Genomic DNA, 18,998 nt, shown 5'->3' on the forward strand with positions numbered 1-18,998 from the left:
AGATCAGCAATTTAATGAGACTGCTTCTACCTCGGCTCTGATTTGCCAGGGAGCGCGAATAATTAATATTCTCAATATGAAATGCCCATCTAGAGATTTTGCAGCTGAAATTGTAACCAATTAACAGTTCTATGTAGCTTTCAAAAATGTTGTATTATTTTTCCAGTAAATAATGCGGAATAAAAGTGTCAGAGTCAATATGTTCAGTAGAGACCTCGACGCTAATTCAGGGTTAAAGGAAAACTATACCTCCAGGATTAATACATAGCCAACAGATAGTTTATATCATATTATGCAATATATTTTTATACATTGTTGGGAGGTATAGTTTCCCTTTAATGGCTAAATCAACTTTTTGAGCAAAACAAGTTTATGGGATATATATTCAGCGAAGTTGGGGTTACGTAATAAAAGGCACTTGGGAGCAGTAACTAGAAGAGCCGAATTTCCAGTTTAAAAACCGGAAATTCGGCTCTTAAAGTTACCAGGAGCGGCTTTTTGCCGCCCCAGGTAACTGGGGCGCTTCTGCCGCCTGAGGCGAGTTTCTCAACTCGCCTAATGGCAGAAGCGCCCCTGGATATCAGAGGTTTGGGAAAACCATTTAAGTCGAATTTGAAAATTTAAAAAAATGAGAAATTATGGAGTTTTTGTAAATCTGTCCCAAAATAACAAAATTCTGATTAATAGGTGAGATGTTTCTTTTCAAATTTTCCCCATTTTTTCAAAGTAACTTGTATTTCACCCAATATGTTCCCTGATTCCTTGGGATAGTGATGATCAAATCTGTCTCGTTTCTCTGCAAAAATATTGGTAAAACTGCTTAAAAATTCACCAAATGGTGAAAAATTTGCGCCTTTTTTTTTTACTTTTTCCAAATGCGTCCAAAAGTCAGTGGGTTTTTTTCTCAATTGTTTCTCACACCAAATACATTGATGTGAATGGCCTTTTTTTTTTTTTTTTTTGCATCTTTTTTTGGAAAATTTCCCGATGGTGAAATGAGGAATTTTGATATTTCGATGTGAATCCGTGCCTGGGGACTGGTACTCTTTACTAGTGATGAGCGAATCTGTCCCGTTTCACTTCAGCGGAAAATCCGTGAAACGGCCAAAAATCCCTGAAACGTGTTTGTCGCACACATCTTTTTTTGTTGCGTTTTTTTTTCCAGGGCCGCGCCTATTTTTGCCGCAACCATGCCTATTTTGATGTGGGCAAGGCTTTTTCGCGTAGATTTTGCTAAACAATTCGCCATTGTCGAAATGCAGAAATTCATTGCGAATCCATGCCTGCCAAAAAAATTTGCTTGTCACTAATCATTACTTTTGTAATCTGGCAATTAGGGAGGTAACGAATCCAGGATTTGGTTCGGGATTCAGCCAAGAGTCTGCCTTTTTTAGTAGGATTTGAATTTGGCCAAATCTGGCCAAACCGAATCCAAATGGGTAGAATCACGTGGCTTTTTGTCACATAAACACGGAAGTTGAAAACTTAGCACGCCGTTCTCTTTAACCCTTCATTATCCTAATTAGCAAATGCAAATTAGGGTATTGGATCAGGGGCAGGCCAAGCCGACCGGGCACCCTAGGCAACCCAGTCAGCCAACTCCGCCCACCTTCCCGCCCCCCGAACAGCGCATGCGCACCAAAGCACAGGAGGCGGTGCAGGGGGGCGGGGTGATTAGATCGGCAGGGTCAGACTGGGCCGCAGGGACACCGGGAAAAATCCTGGTGGGCCCCGGCTCTAGTGGGACCCAGCGGCCCAGACCCGACCCTTGCGGCGCTCGACCTTCCCGAACGCTCCTGTCCCAACGCGTTATATTTACGCGCTCGGGGAAGGTCATCAGGTGGGGGGGCCTGCGAGGGGGGTTGGAGGGCCCCTGCAAGAGGGGTTCGGGGGCCCTCGGGGGGTACGCTATGGGCCCTCCACACCCCAGTCCGACCCTGTAGATCGGTCATTGCCTCCGCCACTAATGACAAGCGGCGGAGGCAATGACAAAGTAGCACTAGGGGTAGGCAGGAGAGGCTCCTGCCTGGCGCCCCTCAATCGTTGCGCCCTAAGCAGCTGCCTCTTCTGCCTACCCCTAGTTCCGGCCCTGGTTTGGATTCAGTTCGGTAATCTTCCGCCAAGGATTCGGGGTTGGGCCTAATCCTATAAAATAGTGGATTCCCTTCTGGGAACCCTATAGAGGCCATTTAATACGCACATATAACATAAGAAATATAATTTGTATTCGTTTTCTATAACCATTCCATCGACTCGCTACATATCAACAAAAATCTCTAAAGAGAAAGTGAAAATAAATCCCAATATATCTGAGGAATGACGGGAAGCACCTCTGTTACCGATATTTATCCCTCTGGGCAGAGATTTACCTGAGAAGTCTCCTTTATCTGATTGGGCAAAATAATAAAGTCAGAATATTTATGGTTGGTTGCACTATATAAACCGTTCTACCCAGGAGGCCTCAGTCCCATTCCAGGACCTTGACAGATTTTTATTGGTTATAAAATTAATGGAGTCAAATAAAAGATTACAATGTTAGATGACTTATAGAGGTTTCCTGAGGGATTCTCATTGGACGGAATTTAATTAGAGTTATTAACACTTTCCTGAAGCCAGTTTTAATTAGTTTGCACATCTATAAGATACTTTTTTAATGTCTAATGTGCCTTGGTAAATGGAGCTAAAGCTAAATGCTTAAGACTATTGTTAAGTTCCCCTTTAATTCTGTAAATGAGCGCTCCTCGGGAGGTTTAATAGATGAGCCACTTTAAAAATATGCGGAACCTCAGCCAATCAGAGTGCATTTAGCTTCACTCACCATCAGTAGCCGGTCTCCAACTTGCAGTCGGCCATCTTTTTGTGCTGCTCCACCATCGATAATTTTGGTTACATAGATACTGTTGTCCCCAGGAATGTGCTGATTTCCGACACCCCCCGCAATGCTGAAGCCCAAACCTAAAAGGAAATGATAACGGTGTAGTTATTTTTCACAGTTTAATCCAGCCAGCGACACTTCCCTTCCTCCCAATCCCACAATTCCCTGCTGCACACAGGATGTCAATAAGGAAAGGAACATCCCAATGCAATGCATTGTGGGTTATGTAGTTCCTGCAGGCTGTCTGTAAGCTGTGGGGAAGTTGTTACAATCTGTAACATCAGTGGTTTAGTCCCTCCTCCCCTGCCAGGATTTCAAATGATACAGAAAGAGTAGAACAGTTTTGCAGCTGGATTTCAGCATATAAACATGGGATTTATTCCTACTCAAAACGGCTGATAGCACCCCTTTATTAATGCATATTGCACACTGTGTGGGGCATTGTAACATAGTCCCAGATTAAAATTTGGCCAAAATGGATCTAAATGCACATTTTAATTAGATAATAGGTATAGTTTTCAAAATTGGAAATTTGATGGTGAAATGTGTAATATTATTTACTGACATAGTCCCAGATGAACATTCTGCATGGAAAACAGGTGCAGATTTGAAACTGGAAATTTTGGGGTGAAAGTTTTGGCTTCCTATAGATGTAAATTTGGCTTAGAAAATAGGTATAGATTTGAAATTGAGAATTTCAGGGGGAAAAATTTCAATACAATTTTAACCTTTACCAAACAAGCCCCATTATATATATATATATTATTATCCAGAAACCCGTCATCCAGAAAGCTCCGTATTACGGAAAGCCTGTCTCCCATAGACTCCATTATAATCAATTTTAAAAATCTAAATTATTTGATTTTCTTTTTCTCTGTAATAATAAAACAGTACCTGTACTTGATCTCAACTAAGATATAATTACCCCTTATTGGGGCAGAACAGCCCTATTGGGTTTATTTAATGGTTAAATGATTCCCTTTTCTCTGTAATAATAAAACAGTACCTGTACTTGATCCCAACTAAGATATAATTACCCCATATTGGGGCAGAACAGCCCTATTGGGTTTATTTAATGGTTAAATGATTCCCTTTTCTCTGTAATAATAAAACAGTACCTGTACTTGATCCCAACTAAGATATAATTACCCCTTATTGGGGGCAGAACAGCCCTATTGGGTTTATTTAATGGTTAAATGATTCCCTTTTCTCTGTAATAATAAAACAGAGCCTGTACTTGATCCCAACTAAGATATAATTACCCCTTATTGGGGGCAGAACAGCCCTATTGGGTTTATTTAATGGTTAAATGATTCCCTTTTCTCTGTAATAATAAAACAGTACCTGTACTTGATCCCAACTAAGATATAATTACCCCTTATTGGGGGCAAAACAGCCCTATTGGGTTTATTTAATGGTTAAATGATTCCCTTTTCTCTGTAATAATAAAACAGTACCTGTACTTGATCCCAACTAAGATATAATTACACCTTATTGGGGGCAAAACAATCCTATTGGGTTTAATTAATGTTTTATTGATTTTTTAGTAGACTTAAGGTATGAAGATCCAAATTATGGAAAGACCCCTTATCTGGTATACCCTTGGTCCCGAGAATTCTGGATAACAGGTCCTATACCTGTACCGTACAAAGCCCTTGATCAATCCTGTACCCACTTAATGAAACAATATAAGCATTTATGGGTTATTTGGATACGACAAAGAGAGAGTTTATGCTGAAACACTTTCACATTTTATTTTCCGTAGTACAATCAGTGTCTGCACGTTACATACAGTGACCTTGTATATTTAAATGGGCATAATTGAAAGAAACATGAGGACTTTGAAGCACAGAGTGAAAGAGATGGCCTCGGAGAACAAATAACTAGAAAACAAATAAAACACTCAGAAGCAATATGGCGTCACAGGTACATTATCCGAGCAGAGACAGCTGTATGGAAGCTACAAACCATTTTAGAAGTTATAAGTATACAGTTAATTTCTAGTACCTTTTGGCCCTTTGAAGAGTTTGATTTCTACGACCGTCTCCAAGATGGGCCTCCTTCGCCGCACGTAGAGTCGGACGATGGAACCGGCTTCCTTGAGAGCTTCCACTGCCCGGCTGTGCGAAACTTCAGAAACATCCACTTCATTCACTCGCAGAATACAGTCATTTACCCTGGGTTAAAAACAATAGAAACAGTACTACTTTGCTACCCCATTGGAATACGGTAGATATTTTTTACCTTTGTATGTTCCATGAATTAAGGGGTGAATGTATTGTACCAAATTATCTGTTACCTTCTGAGCAGCCGGGTTTGGTATGGGTTCTCTCAACAGCCAACTACTACAAATTGGTGGCAGCGGTGGGATCGGGCATTGGATAGCAATGGAGCTTTGGACTCATGCCTAAGGCTGCAACCTACAGGCTGCAGTTGCCCCCTGCACGGTCCACTTTTGCATGCCTATAATTCCCTTTTGCTGTCTTCTCCACTTGCAGTTTAAGCTTAGTCTAACTTGCCATTGTGTTGAACTAACTAGTCTCAGAATTCCATATTAACTACTGCTGTTATTTACTGTATATACTGGAACCATCTATAGCTTAAAAGTATGTGTAAGAGTACACCTGAGTGGAAAACTAGGTTACTATTCCACTGTAACATAGACCAATCCATATGCTGTAATTTTAATCTGAAATTTGATCTAATACTTACTTAATACTTTCACAAATCATATTTTTTAGCACTACATATGGATTATACTAATTACTAGTGATGAGTGAATTTTTTCGCATAGATTCACAGCGAATTTCCGCATTTCGCCATTGGCGAATTGTTTTGTGAAACTTCCGTGAAAATTCGCAGTGAAAAATTCGGCACGCAGAATTTTGTCGTGCGTCAAATTGGGCGCATTGGAAAAAAGGGCACCATCGCATCAAAAAAGGGCACCGTCGCATCAAAATTGGGTACAGTCGCTGCAAAAAAAGTGTGGGTGAAAAAAAAAATAGCCACGGGCGACAAAAAAGACACTGGCGACAAAAAAAATCACGTGACAAATGCATTTCGCAAACGGGACAGATTCGCTTATCACTACTAATTACTCCAAAACATGAAACATTTGTAATTTGTTAAGAATAAAAGCCACAAAAAACACTAATACAAAACATCGCCATCTAAAAGCTGTCGTGGCCATGTAGAAGTCAATGGGAGCTGTACTAGACCTATATGCTGGTCTCTGATATACTGTATTATGGGCATTGGTACCTACAGTGATGGGTAAAATTGCCCCATTCTGCTCCTCTGAAATATTTGCAAAACCACAGAAAAATTTGCAAAATGGCAACTTTTTGCCAATGCATTGCAGTCAATGGCCATTTTTTTCTTGTGTAGATTGGAATCAATGGTCTTTTTTTCCCCCCCGCTATTCTTACATTGTCATTTCAGTGGTTCTAGAGTGAAAAAATTTTTTCACGTTGCATTTCTGCGTTTTACCATCAGTGGAGTTTTGCGCAAAATGGGTGCAAAAATTCACCATGGAGAAAATTTGCCCAGTCACGTCAAAATGGCCGTAAAAATTCACCATGGAAAATATGTGCACAGTCACGTCAAAATGGGCACGGTAATGTCAAAACAGTGGAGTTTTTTGCCGTTCTAATGAATTTTACGGAACTTGCGTGGATTTTCCGGTGAAAAACGTGACAGATTCAATCATCCCTAACCATGAACACCTTTTTTAAAAATAAAAAGCATGAGAAAAAATGCAGAAAAAATGCAAAAACAACACATTTTTCATCTTGTCGCACAAAGGAAAAAATACAAATTGTTAGTGATGAGCGAATTTCCTCGCCAGACATGGATTTGCAGTGAATTTTCACATTTTGCTATTTTCGTGAAAATTCACGTAAAAAAAAGACCAGTTTGCGTCAAATTGGGCACGGTCACATCAAATTGGGCACGGTCGCATTAAAATGGATGCCGGCGCGTCTGTTATCCAGGATGTTTGGGACTTGCAGTTTTCCAGATAAGGGATCTTTCCATAAATTGGATCTTCATACCTTAAGAGCGATGAGCAAATTTTCTCGCCAGACATGGATTTGCAGCGAATTTCCGCATTTTGTCATTTTCGCGAAAATTCGCCACAGAACATTTGTCACACGTCAAAAAAAGACCCGGTTGCGTCAAATTGGGCACAGTCACGTCAAATTGTGCATGGTACAGGCACGTCAAATTGGGCACGGTCACGTCAAATTGGGCACGGTCACGTCAAATTGTGCATGGTACAGGCACGTCAAATTGGGCACGGTCACGTCAAATTTTGCATGGTACAGGCACGTCAAATTGGGCACGGTCACGTCAAATTGGGCACGGTCACGTCAAATTGTGCATGGTACAGGCACGTCAAATTGGGCATGGTCAAGTCAAATTGGGCACGGTGCGGGTACTTCAAATTGGGCCCGGTCACGTCAAATTGTGCATGGTACAGGCACATCAAATTGGGCACGGTCACGTCAAATTGTGCATGGTACAGGCACATCAAATTGGGCACGGTCACGTCAAATTGTGCATGGTACAGGCACGTCAAATTGGGCACAGTCACGTCAAATTGTGCATGGTACAGGCACGTCAAATTGGGCACGGTCACGTCAAATTGGGCACGGTCACGTCAAATTGTGCATGGTACAGGCACGTCAAATTGGGCATGGTCAAGTCAAATTGGGCACGGTGCGGGTACTTCAAATTGGGCCCGGTCACGTCAAATTGTGCATGGTACAGGCACATCAAATTGGGCACGGTCACGTCAAATTGTGCATGGTACAGGCACATCAAATTGGGCACGGTCACGTCAAATTGTGCTTGGTACAGGCACGTCAAATTGGGCACGGTCACGTCAAATTGTGCATGGTACAGGCACGTCAAATTGGGCACGGTCACGTCAAATTGTGCTTGGTACAGGCACGTCAAATTGGGCACGGTCACGTCAAATTGTGTATGTACAGGCACGTCAAATTGGGCACGGTCACGTCAAATTGGGCATGGTACAGGCACGTCAAATTAGGCACGGTCACGTCAAATTGTGTATGTACAGGCACGTCAAATTGGGCATGGTCACGTCAAATTGGGCACGGTGCGGGCACGTCAAATTGTGCATGGTACAGGCACGTCAAATTGGGCACGGTCACGTCAAATTGTGTATGTACAGGCACGTCAAATTGGGCACGGTCACGTCAAATTAGGCACGGTGCGGGCACGTCAAAAAAAGACGCAGGCGACAAAAAGACGAGGGTGACAAAAAAGTCATTTCACAAATTTTATTATTGAAAATAGGACAGATTCCCTCATCACTACAAATTGTGAAAAAAGCTTGTTAATACCCCCCCTTAGCGGGACACTTGAACCCTCTGTTATTCCTTAGAACAAAATTAGAAATCTCCTCACTGAAACGCCAAGAATAATCACAATCATTTTTCCAGAAACCTCCCAAGCCTGAAATGTTTACGAAATTGTTCTGTGCATTTTCTTTCTTTATTTTCTAATTGCATTTTGCTTATTGGAATTATATCCATGTAGAATGGAAGGGAATCATCTCACCTGAATTAATGGGTCCTGGCAGAGCAAATGCACATTAACAGGTTTTACTCATCTGCATTTATCATACTTTGCTATTAATTGCAAGGTTCTCATTAGTTCTGCCCATTTCAAAATAAATAAGGGGTGTTGCGCGGCGGTTCCCTATACTGACTGCCAGATGCATCACTGATTGGCCAAAATCATTCTAAACCGCTGTGGTCACAATGTGATTATGGGAGTATGTTTTAGAGTGGATTTCGACTTTTAAAGAGAAAGTTAACCCAAACACAAAGGTTAAGAGAATGAATGATAGACAGGTAACACTCTTGCGTTCCTCGGTGTGTTTAATATCCTTATACAGGTATGGGACCTGTTATCCAGAATGTTTGGGACTTGGAGTTTTCCAAATAAGGGATCTTTCCATAAATTGGATCTTCATACCTTAAGTTTACGAAAAAATCACCCCAATAAGGGGTAATTATATCTTAGTTGGGATCAAGTACAGGTACTGTTTTATTATTACAGAGAAAAGGGAATCATTTAACCATGAAATAAACCCAATAGGGCTGTTCTGCCCCAATAAGGGGTAATTATATCTTAGTTGGGATCAAGTACAGGTACTGTTTTATTATTACAGAGAAAAGGGAATCATTTAACCATTAAATAAACCCAATAGGGCTGTTCTGCCCCAATAAGGGGTAATTATATCTTAGTTGGGATCAAGTACAGGTACTGTTTTATTATTACAGAGAAAAGGGAATCATTTAACCATGAAATAAACCCAATAGGGCTGTTCTGCCCCAATAAGGGGTAATTATATCTTAGTTGGGATCAAGTACAGGTACTGTTTTATTATTACAGAGAAAAGGGAATCATTTAACCATTAAATAAACCCAATAGGGCTGTTCTGCCCCCAATAAGGGGTAATTATATCTTAGTTGGGATCAAGTACAGGTACTGTTTTATTATTACAGAGAAAAGGGAATAATTTAACCATTAAATAAACCCAATAGGACTGTTCTGCCCCCAATAAGGGGTAATTATATCTTAGTTGGGATCAAGTACAGGTACTGTTTTATTATTACAGAGAAAAGGGAATCATTTAACCATGAAATAAACCCAATAGGGCTGTTCTGCCCCAATAAGGATTAATTATATCTTAGTTGGGATCAAGTACAGGTACTGTTTTATTATTACAGAGAAAAGGGAATCATTTAACCATTAAATAAACCCAATAGGGCTGTTCTGCCCCCAATAAGGGGTAATTATATCTTAGTTGGGATCAAGTACAGGTACTGTTTTATTATTACAGAGAAAAGGGAATCATTTAACCATTAAATAAACCCAATAGGACTGTTCTGCCCCCAATAAGGGGTAATTATATCTTAGTTGGGATCAAGTACAGGTACTGTTTTATTATTACAGAGAAAAGGGAATCATTTAACCATTAAATAAACCCAATAGGGCTGTTCTGCCCCCAATAAGGGGTAATTATATCTTAGTTGGGATCAAGTACAGGTACTGTTTTATTATTACAGAGAAAAGGGAATCATTTAACCATTAAATAAACCCAATAGGACTGTTCTGCCCCCAATAAGGGGTAATTATATCTTAGTTGGGATCAAGTACAGGTACTGTTTTATTATTACAGAGAAAAGGGAATCATTTAACCATTAAATAAACCCAATAGGGCTGTTCTGCCCCAATAAGGGGTAATTATATCTTAGTTGGCATCAAGTACAGGTTCTGTTTTATTATTACAGAGAAAAGGGAATCATTTAACCATGAAATAAACCCAATAGGGCTGTTCTGCCCCAATAAGGGGTAATTATATCTTAGTTGGGATCAAGTACAAGTTAATGTCTTCTGGATAATGGATCCCATACCTGTATTAGTGTAAATTAATAGTGATGAGCGATGGATTCGTAAGAAAATCCTGCATTTCGCAAGTTTTGCAATTTTTTTTGGCAAAACGAGACAGATTCACTCATTACTATAAATGAAACATACATATAAATATAAGAAATATAATAAGTGTATATATATATTTACACCCAGCGCCATTTCATCGTACCTGAGTCTGCCATCTTCCGCTGCTGCTCCCCCTGGTATTATCTTTGTAATAAATATTCCAGGGTCGTCTCCTACATGAGGGTTGTCGATACCTCCGGCAATGCTAAATCCCAAGCCGGAATTCCCCTGTGAGAAAAAATAATGTATAATGTTACAGTAATTACTACTATCACCCAAAACTGTTATCTCTATCTGAAGGAGATATTGAGGGGCTTATTTATTGATAAGTAATGTAAGACTGCATTTCGATTCAATAATCGTGATGGGCGAAATGTTTCGCCAGGCATGGATTCGCAGCGAATTTCCGCGTTTCGCCATTGGCGGATTGTTTTGTGAAATGGATGAAAAAATTTGCCACAGAAATATTCGCCACACGTCCAAAAATTGTCGCCAGCATCAAAAAAGAATAGCTGCGCAACTAAATAATAGCCGCGGGCGACAAAAGAATAGCTGCGGGCGACTAAATAATAGCCACGCGACTAAATAATTGGCCCGGGGGCGACAAAAGAATAGCCGTGCGATAAAATAATAGCCGTGGGCGACGAAATAATAGCCACAGGCGACAATTTTTTCTGCGCACGTCATTTTCGCCATTTCGCGGATCTTTTGAAAGATTCGCAATTTTTTCGGCGAAGCGAAACGGAACAGATTCTCTCATCACTATTCAATTATAAATAAAAGCCCAATCTCAATTTTACACATTTTTCACCTTTTTCAGAAAATTCGAATGAAACAAAATCAGCATCAAATTTTATTTTACAAGTTTTTTTAAGCAGTCAAATTTGTAAAAATGATTGAAACTATGATATTCACGGCTACTGAGTTGTTTCCCAATAAATAACAAGTGGAATTTTTTCGTAAATATGGTAGCACCCAAGAAAAATAAAACGGTGAAAAAAACTTCAATCGTAATTTCTTTTTGTGATCAAATTTGAAAGTTAATACATTTTACTCCCAGTATCTTAAATGAATATAACTTTAATTTACAATTTATAGTTTGCTCTGCCGCTATTTCTGTAGTTGGTTGCACAGTGAATACTCTATTGGGCTGCAAGCTGGTTCTACCTAGGCACCCAATCCAGGATTCGGTTTGGGATTCGGCCAAGATTCTGCCTTTTTCGGCCGAATCGGCCAAACCAAATACAATTTAATTTCTATGTTTAGACAACCGCTGATGAGTGTGTATTTTTTTGGGAAAGGAGGCTCAAGTGGTAGATTTACATAATATTGACCTCCCCGCCCACAAGTAACTAGTTCTTGATGGGTCTAATGGCGGCACACACACACACAGCTAAAGAGTGAGACTCAAACTGGAGATACAAAGTTATCTCATTCTAATTATTGCCGCAGTAGGGCAACCAAGAAATGATACAACAAGAGATTCCAAGTTCTTAACATTAATGGTGCAGCAGAAACTGGTGTTATCACGGAACCATTCAAATTTATCAAGAGAATTTAGATTTTCTGAATGACTTGAACCAGAGGAACCAACATAAAGTTGGAAAAAGAAAGCAAACCTTGATTAAACATTCAATGGGTGGGCTCCATAGTCAGCAGCTTCTTTCCTGGCATCAGATTCTCGGTTTACTGTTTTCTCCTACATCAATACAGTAAAAGCCTTCATAGAGCAGAAGGTACAAGCAGAAGGTGCTCCATAAAATGACTCTTTGGTAATTGTGGGTGATGGCATCACTTGTTTTGCCTTTGACCAGTGATGACCAATACACTCAACCTATAGACATCTTGGTTGGAAGCTTGGAACATGGCTGATGGGGTGGGGGGTCAGACTTGGAAAGCAACCAATTGATAGTAGCAGAAAAGTTGGCACGTTGGGGATAAAATAAGCATAGAAATTCGGCTTCTGCTTTAAAAACCCAGTGGGTAAGCTTAAGCCTATAGGATAAACCCATGTAAATGGGATTTTTTTTTTCTAAGAGCCTTAAGGAATTTGTTCCCAGAATCCCTTTTGACTTCTTTGCATACGTATGAGGTGGTCTCCTCAACCCTTTTGACTTGTTCGTGAATCCCCACCCCTGGCTCTACCTAAGCTGATCAGAAAACCCTGCACTGATGAGCCCCAAGAAGGGCGAAACTGGTCTGTAGTTGGGAATCTGATCAGCTATTATGCCGGCTTCTGCTTCAAACCCATGTAAATGGGATTTGTTCCCAGAATCCCTTTTGACTTCTTTGCATACGTATGAGGCGGTCTCCTCAACCCTTTTGACTTGTTCCTAAATATGGATACAATCTTCTTAAAACCAAAAGTTTTCCAATGACTCGTGCCACATACACAGCATCTAAATCAGGACTGGAAACCCTAGGAGGTGGGAATATAAAGCTTTCATGGTATAATGAGGAGTGACTTTGAAAGGGCCACATTGGATGTTGGAGCTGAAACTCAAGGAACCATTGTAGATCAACTCAAAGCCATTGAGATCTGGGCCCTTAATTAAGATTTAAACCTAATTGCCCCTGGCACAGGCAGCAATGGACTTGGCCAAACCTATTATTATGTCAAAGCATTGCCTTAGTGCTTAGTTACCAATGTGTGGGTGTAAATGTGCTTCCTTGCTCCTTCCCTATTGATTCCATGGCCGTTTATGCAGTCAAGGTCTAACTGTATAGGGGCGAGCCCTGCCCGCATTTTGCTTATTCCATCACTGGACTTGCACTAATCAAATCCACGTCCATTAATAACGTTATTCATGTGCGGAAATAAGATCATTTGCAAATACCAAAAGCCGTTTGTGCATTATCCCGTAATGTATCATAGCCTGGCGCCTACACTGTCAGTATAATGGAACTGGATACGTTTTCCAGCATTAATATTCTTGATTTCACAATATATATATATAGATTTTATTCCAAATCCTGCAGACTCCGGGGGATTATTAAGGATAATATGCAGCTGTCCAAACATTAGGCAAAAGATTCTGATTATTGCATAATAAATGTGATTTATACCAAAGAGAAATACAGCACAAAAATTAAAGCTTTATTGCTTGCAGAAAAAATTACTTTTCATACCCCTACTGGGTGGATATTACATAAGTTTCTTTTTTTTTTTCAATATCTGCTGGTATTACGTGAGCTGTTATATACCGGAAGATGCCCCCCCCCCCCCCTCATTTCTACTTAAATCCCCTCCCTGGCAAGGTTTTTAAAAATAATAAGGGTCATTTGACTCAAGTGCTAAATTGGATGTAAATGTCGCCTTAGGGCCAGGACCCCTTTGGGGGTGGAACGACCCTTTCACAGGGGCCGCCCAAGACGGAAAACTCATATTTCCAATGGTCTTAGGAATAATTTTATGGTTGGGGGTCACCACAACATGGGGAACTGTATTAAAGGGTCGCGGCATTAGGAAGGTTGGAAATCTGGTGGTAGAGCTGGGGGGGAGTTGAAGGGAGGGCCAAGCTGACTGGGCTCCCTATGCAACCCAGTCGGGCACCTCGTCCTTGCCCCCTCCCCCTTCGTTTGCGTGCAATGCTGTTGAGGGGGACAGGGTCATTGCCCCAGCCGTGCAATGACAAGGGGCTGGAGCAATGAAAAGGGAGTGCAAACTAGGGGTAGGCAAGATGGGCAGGGGTCTCTTATGTCTACCCCTAGTTCTGGCGCATTTCCCACATGATGACACCAGAAGTGACGTCATGGGGGAAGAAATGCCCATGCATGTGATGTCACTTCTGCTGTCTGGGGGGGGCATACGGACCTAAATACTTCCCTGGTCCTATTGGAACTGGGGAACCCTGATGCTATTGTTACTCATGGTGGTAGTATCAGGGTTCTCACAGTTGCTGCTTAAAGAGGTGCCAATAGAATCCATAATCCCAGACATACACAATTGCATTAGTTTTGACAAAAGGCACAATTTCGAGGACTAAACTTCCCTCAAGGACACTTGTATTGGACACTGCATTGTAAATAAAAAAAACTTAAATTTAAGCTGGGCTTTGTAGTGATGCAGGGAAGGATGCTGGGGAATGGAGCTGGAGGATCCTGGGGGTGGAGCTGGAGGATGCTGGGGGTGGAGCTGTAGGGAGCTGTAGGATGCTGGGTGGGAGCTGGAGGATGTTGGGGGTGGAGTTGGAGGATGCTGGGGCTGGAGTTGGAGGATGCTGGGAGTGGAGCTGGAGGATGCTGGGGCTGGAGTTGGAGGATGCTGGGAGTGGAGCTGGAGGATGCTGGGGAGTGGAGCTGGAGGATGCTGGGGAGTGGAGCTGGAGGATGCTGGGGAGCGAAGCTGGTGAATGCTGGGTGGGATGCTGGGGGGAGCTGGGAGGCCCCGTGATTTGTGACGCTGGCCTGGCCCATCGGTAAGTCAATGTGGCCCCTGAGCCAAAAAGTTTGCCCACCCCTGATCTAGGAGAACAAATTGGCACTCTTCCCAATTTGCCCTAACCAGCATTGAGCTTCTTGCCATTGCCTTTAATCCCCCCAGGAGGTTCAACCCTAAAGTTTGAGTACGAGTAGGTGAAGAAGAGGTGAGAGTGGGAAGTTTGGCACTAGAGAGCGCTCACACTTCCAGCCACAGACATAAGAAGGAGGCCTGGAGAAAGATTTGAGACAACAGGGGGCTGCCAGGATCTGCTGCCAAAGACCAACATGACCCCGACCTTCAGTATTCAAAAAGAGCAATGGAGAACCAGAAAATAAAGAGAAGGCCAGCGATTATCTAGATCAGTAGGCTCTCTTAGATTCACTAAACTGGGTAGGTATAGTTTAGCCAAGGGCTGAACCAAGAAACATAACCACTGAACATCTAAAATACATACAAATATAAATATGCACAGATGTAGAACTTGGCATTCCAAAATGAATTCAGGTGATGACTCTGGAGAAGACTATCTGACATACGTAGATATGACTGTGGGTAACTCAGGTTACATATAGTCACATCTGGTACATGGTGGGTCTGGGGAGGTCCCAGGGAAGCCTTATGGTTAAGCCGCTGAGATATGATGGGATTTGTGCCTGTTCCGACACTGCAGAACCTTAGTAAAATGAATTTACAGTTGTACTGAGCAGCGGAATGAGTCTGTACCCTGGGGCAGCATTAATAATTAAGTGGAGCTGCTGTTTGTAGCCTCTTCTACAAGCTTTTTCCAATGGAAGATTTTTTTTTTTTTTTTGAAGATTAATCCTACATGTTGTTACATTCAGGTACAAAGCTATTTGTTAATTATAAGAAAGAAACAGCTTGTCGTCATCTTTATCTCTACCCTGTCCCAAACAGAAGGGAAACGCGGGGAAATTACTGCTAATGGGGGTCACAGAGAGAAGCTCCGAATGCTCCGCTATCGACTCCGAATGGAGCTGCGTGGGATTCAGCCGAGGGCTGACTGCAGAGGAGAAGGAGTTTCACGCACAAATAAAGTTGATCTGTGAGAATTATTTTCAAAATATCTTTATTAGGGTCAGAGAAAAACAAGGCAATTTTTGGAAAAAAGCAGAAAGTACCAAATTCTAGTCTGCACCAAGGACTAATGAAGGAGCTACAGATGGAGCCGCTTTAGATATTTGATTCCCTATGCTGTACCATGTCACTCCATCAGGGTCTGAGGGGCAAACCTGGGCCTCCACCTCAGGGGCCCCTGCATCCCCCAATGGCCCCTGCCGCCATCACCCCCCCCCCCCCCCCCGCAGGGGCCCCCAACACCCTCCGACCCCCTCCATTTTGTAGAATATTCTTTACTCTTTACAGCGTTGTTTTCCCTCCTATAATGATTAATTATAATTCCCCATGCTGTACCATGTCACTTCATCAGGGTCTGGGGGTGAGGGGCCCACCGGGGCCTCCACCTCAGGGGCCCCTGCACCCCCCAATGGCCCCTGTCACCTTCACCCCCCCCCCGCAAGGGCCCCCAACACCCTCCACCCGCCTTCCCCCAGCACGCCTAAATGAAACTTACCTGCCGCGGCATCGGGGGTGGGAGCCCAAAAGAATTTTGGGGGCGCCCCGTGGGGTTCGGGTCTGGGCCCAGTCCGACGTTGCACTCCATCAAATAAAACACTGACCAAGTCCACATATTTTTCCATTTTGTAGAATATTCTTTACTATTAAAGGAAAACTATACCCCCAGAATGAATACTTAACCAATATTCAATGGGAGTTTTTTTCCTCAAGTTTTTCTCCCACTCCAAATGCATTGAAGTGAATGGGCCATTTTTTTTTTGCGGCGCATTTCTTGCATTTTTTTAGTGAATTTTTTTTAAAGTTACATTTCTGCTGCAGTTTTGCAAAAAAACATTTTCTGGTTGCAAAATACTGAATTTTTTCATCAGGCAAATTGCCTCATCACTATTTACAAAATAACTCAAATCGGAAAAAACTAGATTGCATTAATTCCCAAAAACACTACAGGTATGGGACCCGTTAACCCATTTTCCAGAAAGCTCCCAATTACGGGAAGGCCATTTCCCATAGACTTCATTTTAACCAACTAATTCCAATTTCGGGTCCTAAGCAGCGTCGGACTGGGCCGCGGCAGGCCAGACCCGAACTCCCCCGGGGCACTCCCGTGATCCTTTGGTCACCCTCCCCCAATGCGCCGCAGGTAAGTTTTATTTAGGCGTGCTGGGGGATGGGAGTTGGAGGGTGTTGGGGGCCCCTGCAGGGAGCAGCAGGGGCCATTGGGGGGCCCCCAACACCCCCAGTGGGCCCTGTACCCCCAGGGCAACCCTGGTCCTAAGCATTCTACATAACAGGTTCCATGCCTGTATTACAACTCAAATTATACAGTAAACAAATTGAGATTTATTTTTTAGTAGAATTAAACTGGCCCATGAGTATTTCTTTAAAAGGGGTTGTTCACCTTTGAGTTAACTTTTAGTACGATGTAGAGAGTGATATTCTGAGACAATTTGCAATTGGTCTTCATTTTTAGTTTGTTAGTTATTAACTTTTTGTTCAGCAGCTCCTCAGTTTATAGTTTCAGCAGCTATCTGGTTGCTATGGTCTGAATAATGTTAGCAACCAGGGAGTGGTTTGAATGAGAGACTGGTATATGAATAGGGGAGGGCCTGAATAGAAAAATAAGTTATAAAAAGTAACAATAACAATAAAACTGGAGCCTCACAGAGCAATAGGGTTTGGCTGCCGGGGTCAGTGACCCCCATTTGAAAGCTGCAAAGAGTTAGAAGAAGGCAAATAATTAAAAGAAACTATAAAAAATAAATAATGAAGAGTTGCTTAGAATTGGCCATTCTATATCATACTAAAAGGTAAACCGCCCCTTTAATAGAAGCAGTAACAGCAGTACTCAATGCTGATAGTACTAAATACCGACTGTTATATGATTAATAAACACAGATATAGGTCTATCCATTGCCACTCAAGCACCCCATTATATCCTACTGCACCGCCACCCCCTTAATTAAGTGGGAGCCTATCAGCTGTGAATAGCCTGAGGGGATCATAGGAAACAACAGGTAAGAAATAATTAAGATAAATAAGAAATATCCAGGGATTTAGAATCACGACACATAATAATATATTGAGATATTACTGCTATTAAATACAAGGAACATACAGTAAAGGCTTGTGTTTCCGTGGGGCCCCCATATTTGTTGCGCCAATGTATGTTGACAACAATTGACAACTCTATCAGCAGCGATATAGATATTTATATATAAATATAATGTTTCTCAGTGAGCGCCACGTCTCCGTTATATGGATATGTATAAATAGCAGCCATTTGCAGCCCGTAATACTTGTTTGGATAAAGTAGGATGTGTGGGCTTTATACACAGCGCCATTACACGCTAATGCCTCCATTCCAATAGCACTTCCATTACAGTCACTAAAAGCAACGTCTGGATAGACTGTGATAAGAGACATATTAACGCCAATGACAAAATGACAAACTATTTGAGCATTTTCTTTTCACCGAGGATACGAGCTTCGCTTTAAAAGGAAAACAGGTTTCATTTATTTATTTATACAGTGATGGCACAGCCTCCCGTATGCATAGAGTATCTCCTCTCCGAGTATCCTTACGCCTCTCTGCACCGCCATTAACTAAAGGGTGAAGTCTATGAAGGATACTTCAAGTTGGACTATACCATGCCGGAAACAGGGACCTACTCAGGGCTGTATTTAGGTCCGGTGCCACCCAAGGCATGGTATAGTCCAACTTGAAGTATTCTTCATAGACTTCACCCTTTATTTACAACCACTAGTTGGCGCTGTCTCTTACAATTAGTAGGGGAATGGCTCTGCAGAGAGGTGCATGTATGTAGGTATGGATATGCAGAGAACACGCCCCCTCTGGTTTAGGAAGTGATGTCACTGGCCTTCACACCCTTACCCCCCCCCCCCCCAGTTCCGCCACCGGATTTGTACAGGTATGATCTAGGGGTGGCTAGGGAAGTTTTTTTTTACTGAATATATAGGCACCTGAGGGCCGTCCCCCTAAAGCCGCAGCCCTAGGCACAGACCTTCAGATGCCTATATACAAATATAGCCCTGGACCTACAAGGTATA

The 18,998-nt window shown here is 42.1% G+C and overlaps 1 protein-coding gene across 3 annotated transcripts in view; it reads right to left on the reverse strand.

The window, feature by feature from the left end:
* The window catches only part of dlg2 (discs large homolog 2), a 615,655-nt gene that overhangs the window by 259,087 nt on the left and 337,570 nt on the right, over nucleotides 1-18,998 (reverse strand). For all 3 annotated transcript variants that reach the window (XM_018091766.2, XM_012958043.3, XM_031897354.1), the window contains 3 exons: nucleotides 10,515-10,639; nucleotides 4,883-5,052; nucleotides 2,819-2,955 (listed from right to left, as the gene is read on the reverse strand). In XM_018091766.2, the coding sequence (XP_017947255.1) occupies nucleotides 2,819-2,955; nucleotides 4,883-5,052; nucleotides 10,515-10,639 (432 nt within the window). The remainder of the gene's footprint in view (nucleotides 1-2,818; nucleotides 2,956-4,882; nucleotides 5,053-10,514; nucleotides 10,640-18,998) is intronic.

The sequence above is a fragment of the Xenopus tropicalis genome, chromosome 2 (genome assembly GCF_000004195.4).
Source record: "Xenopus tropicalis strain Nigerian chromosome 2, UCB_Xtro_10.0, whole genome shotgun sequence".
Lineage (NCBI taxonomy): Eukaryota > Metazoa > Chordata > Amphibia > Anura > Pipidae > Xenopus > Xenopus tropicalis.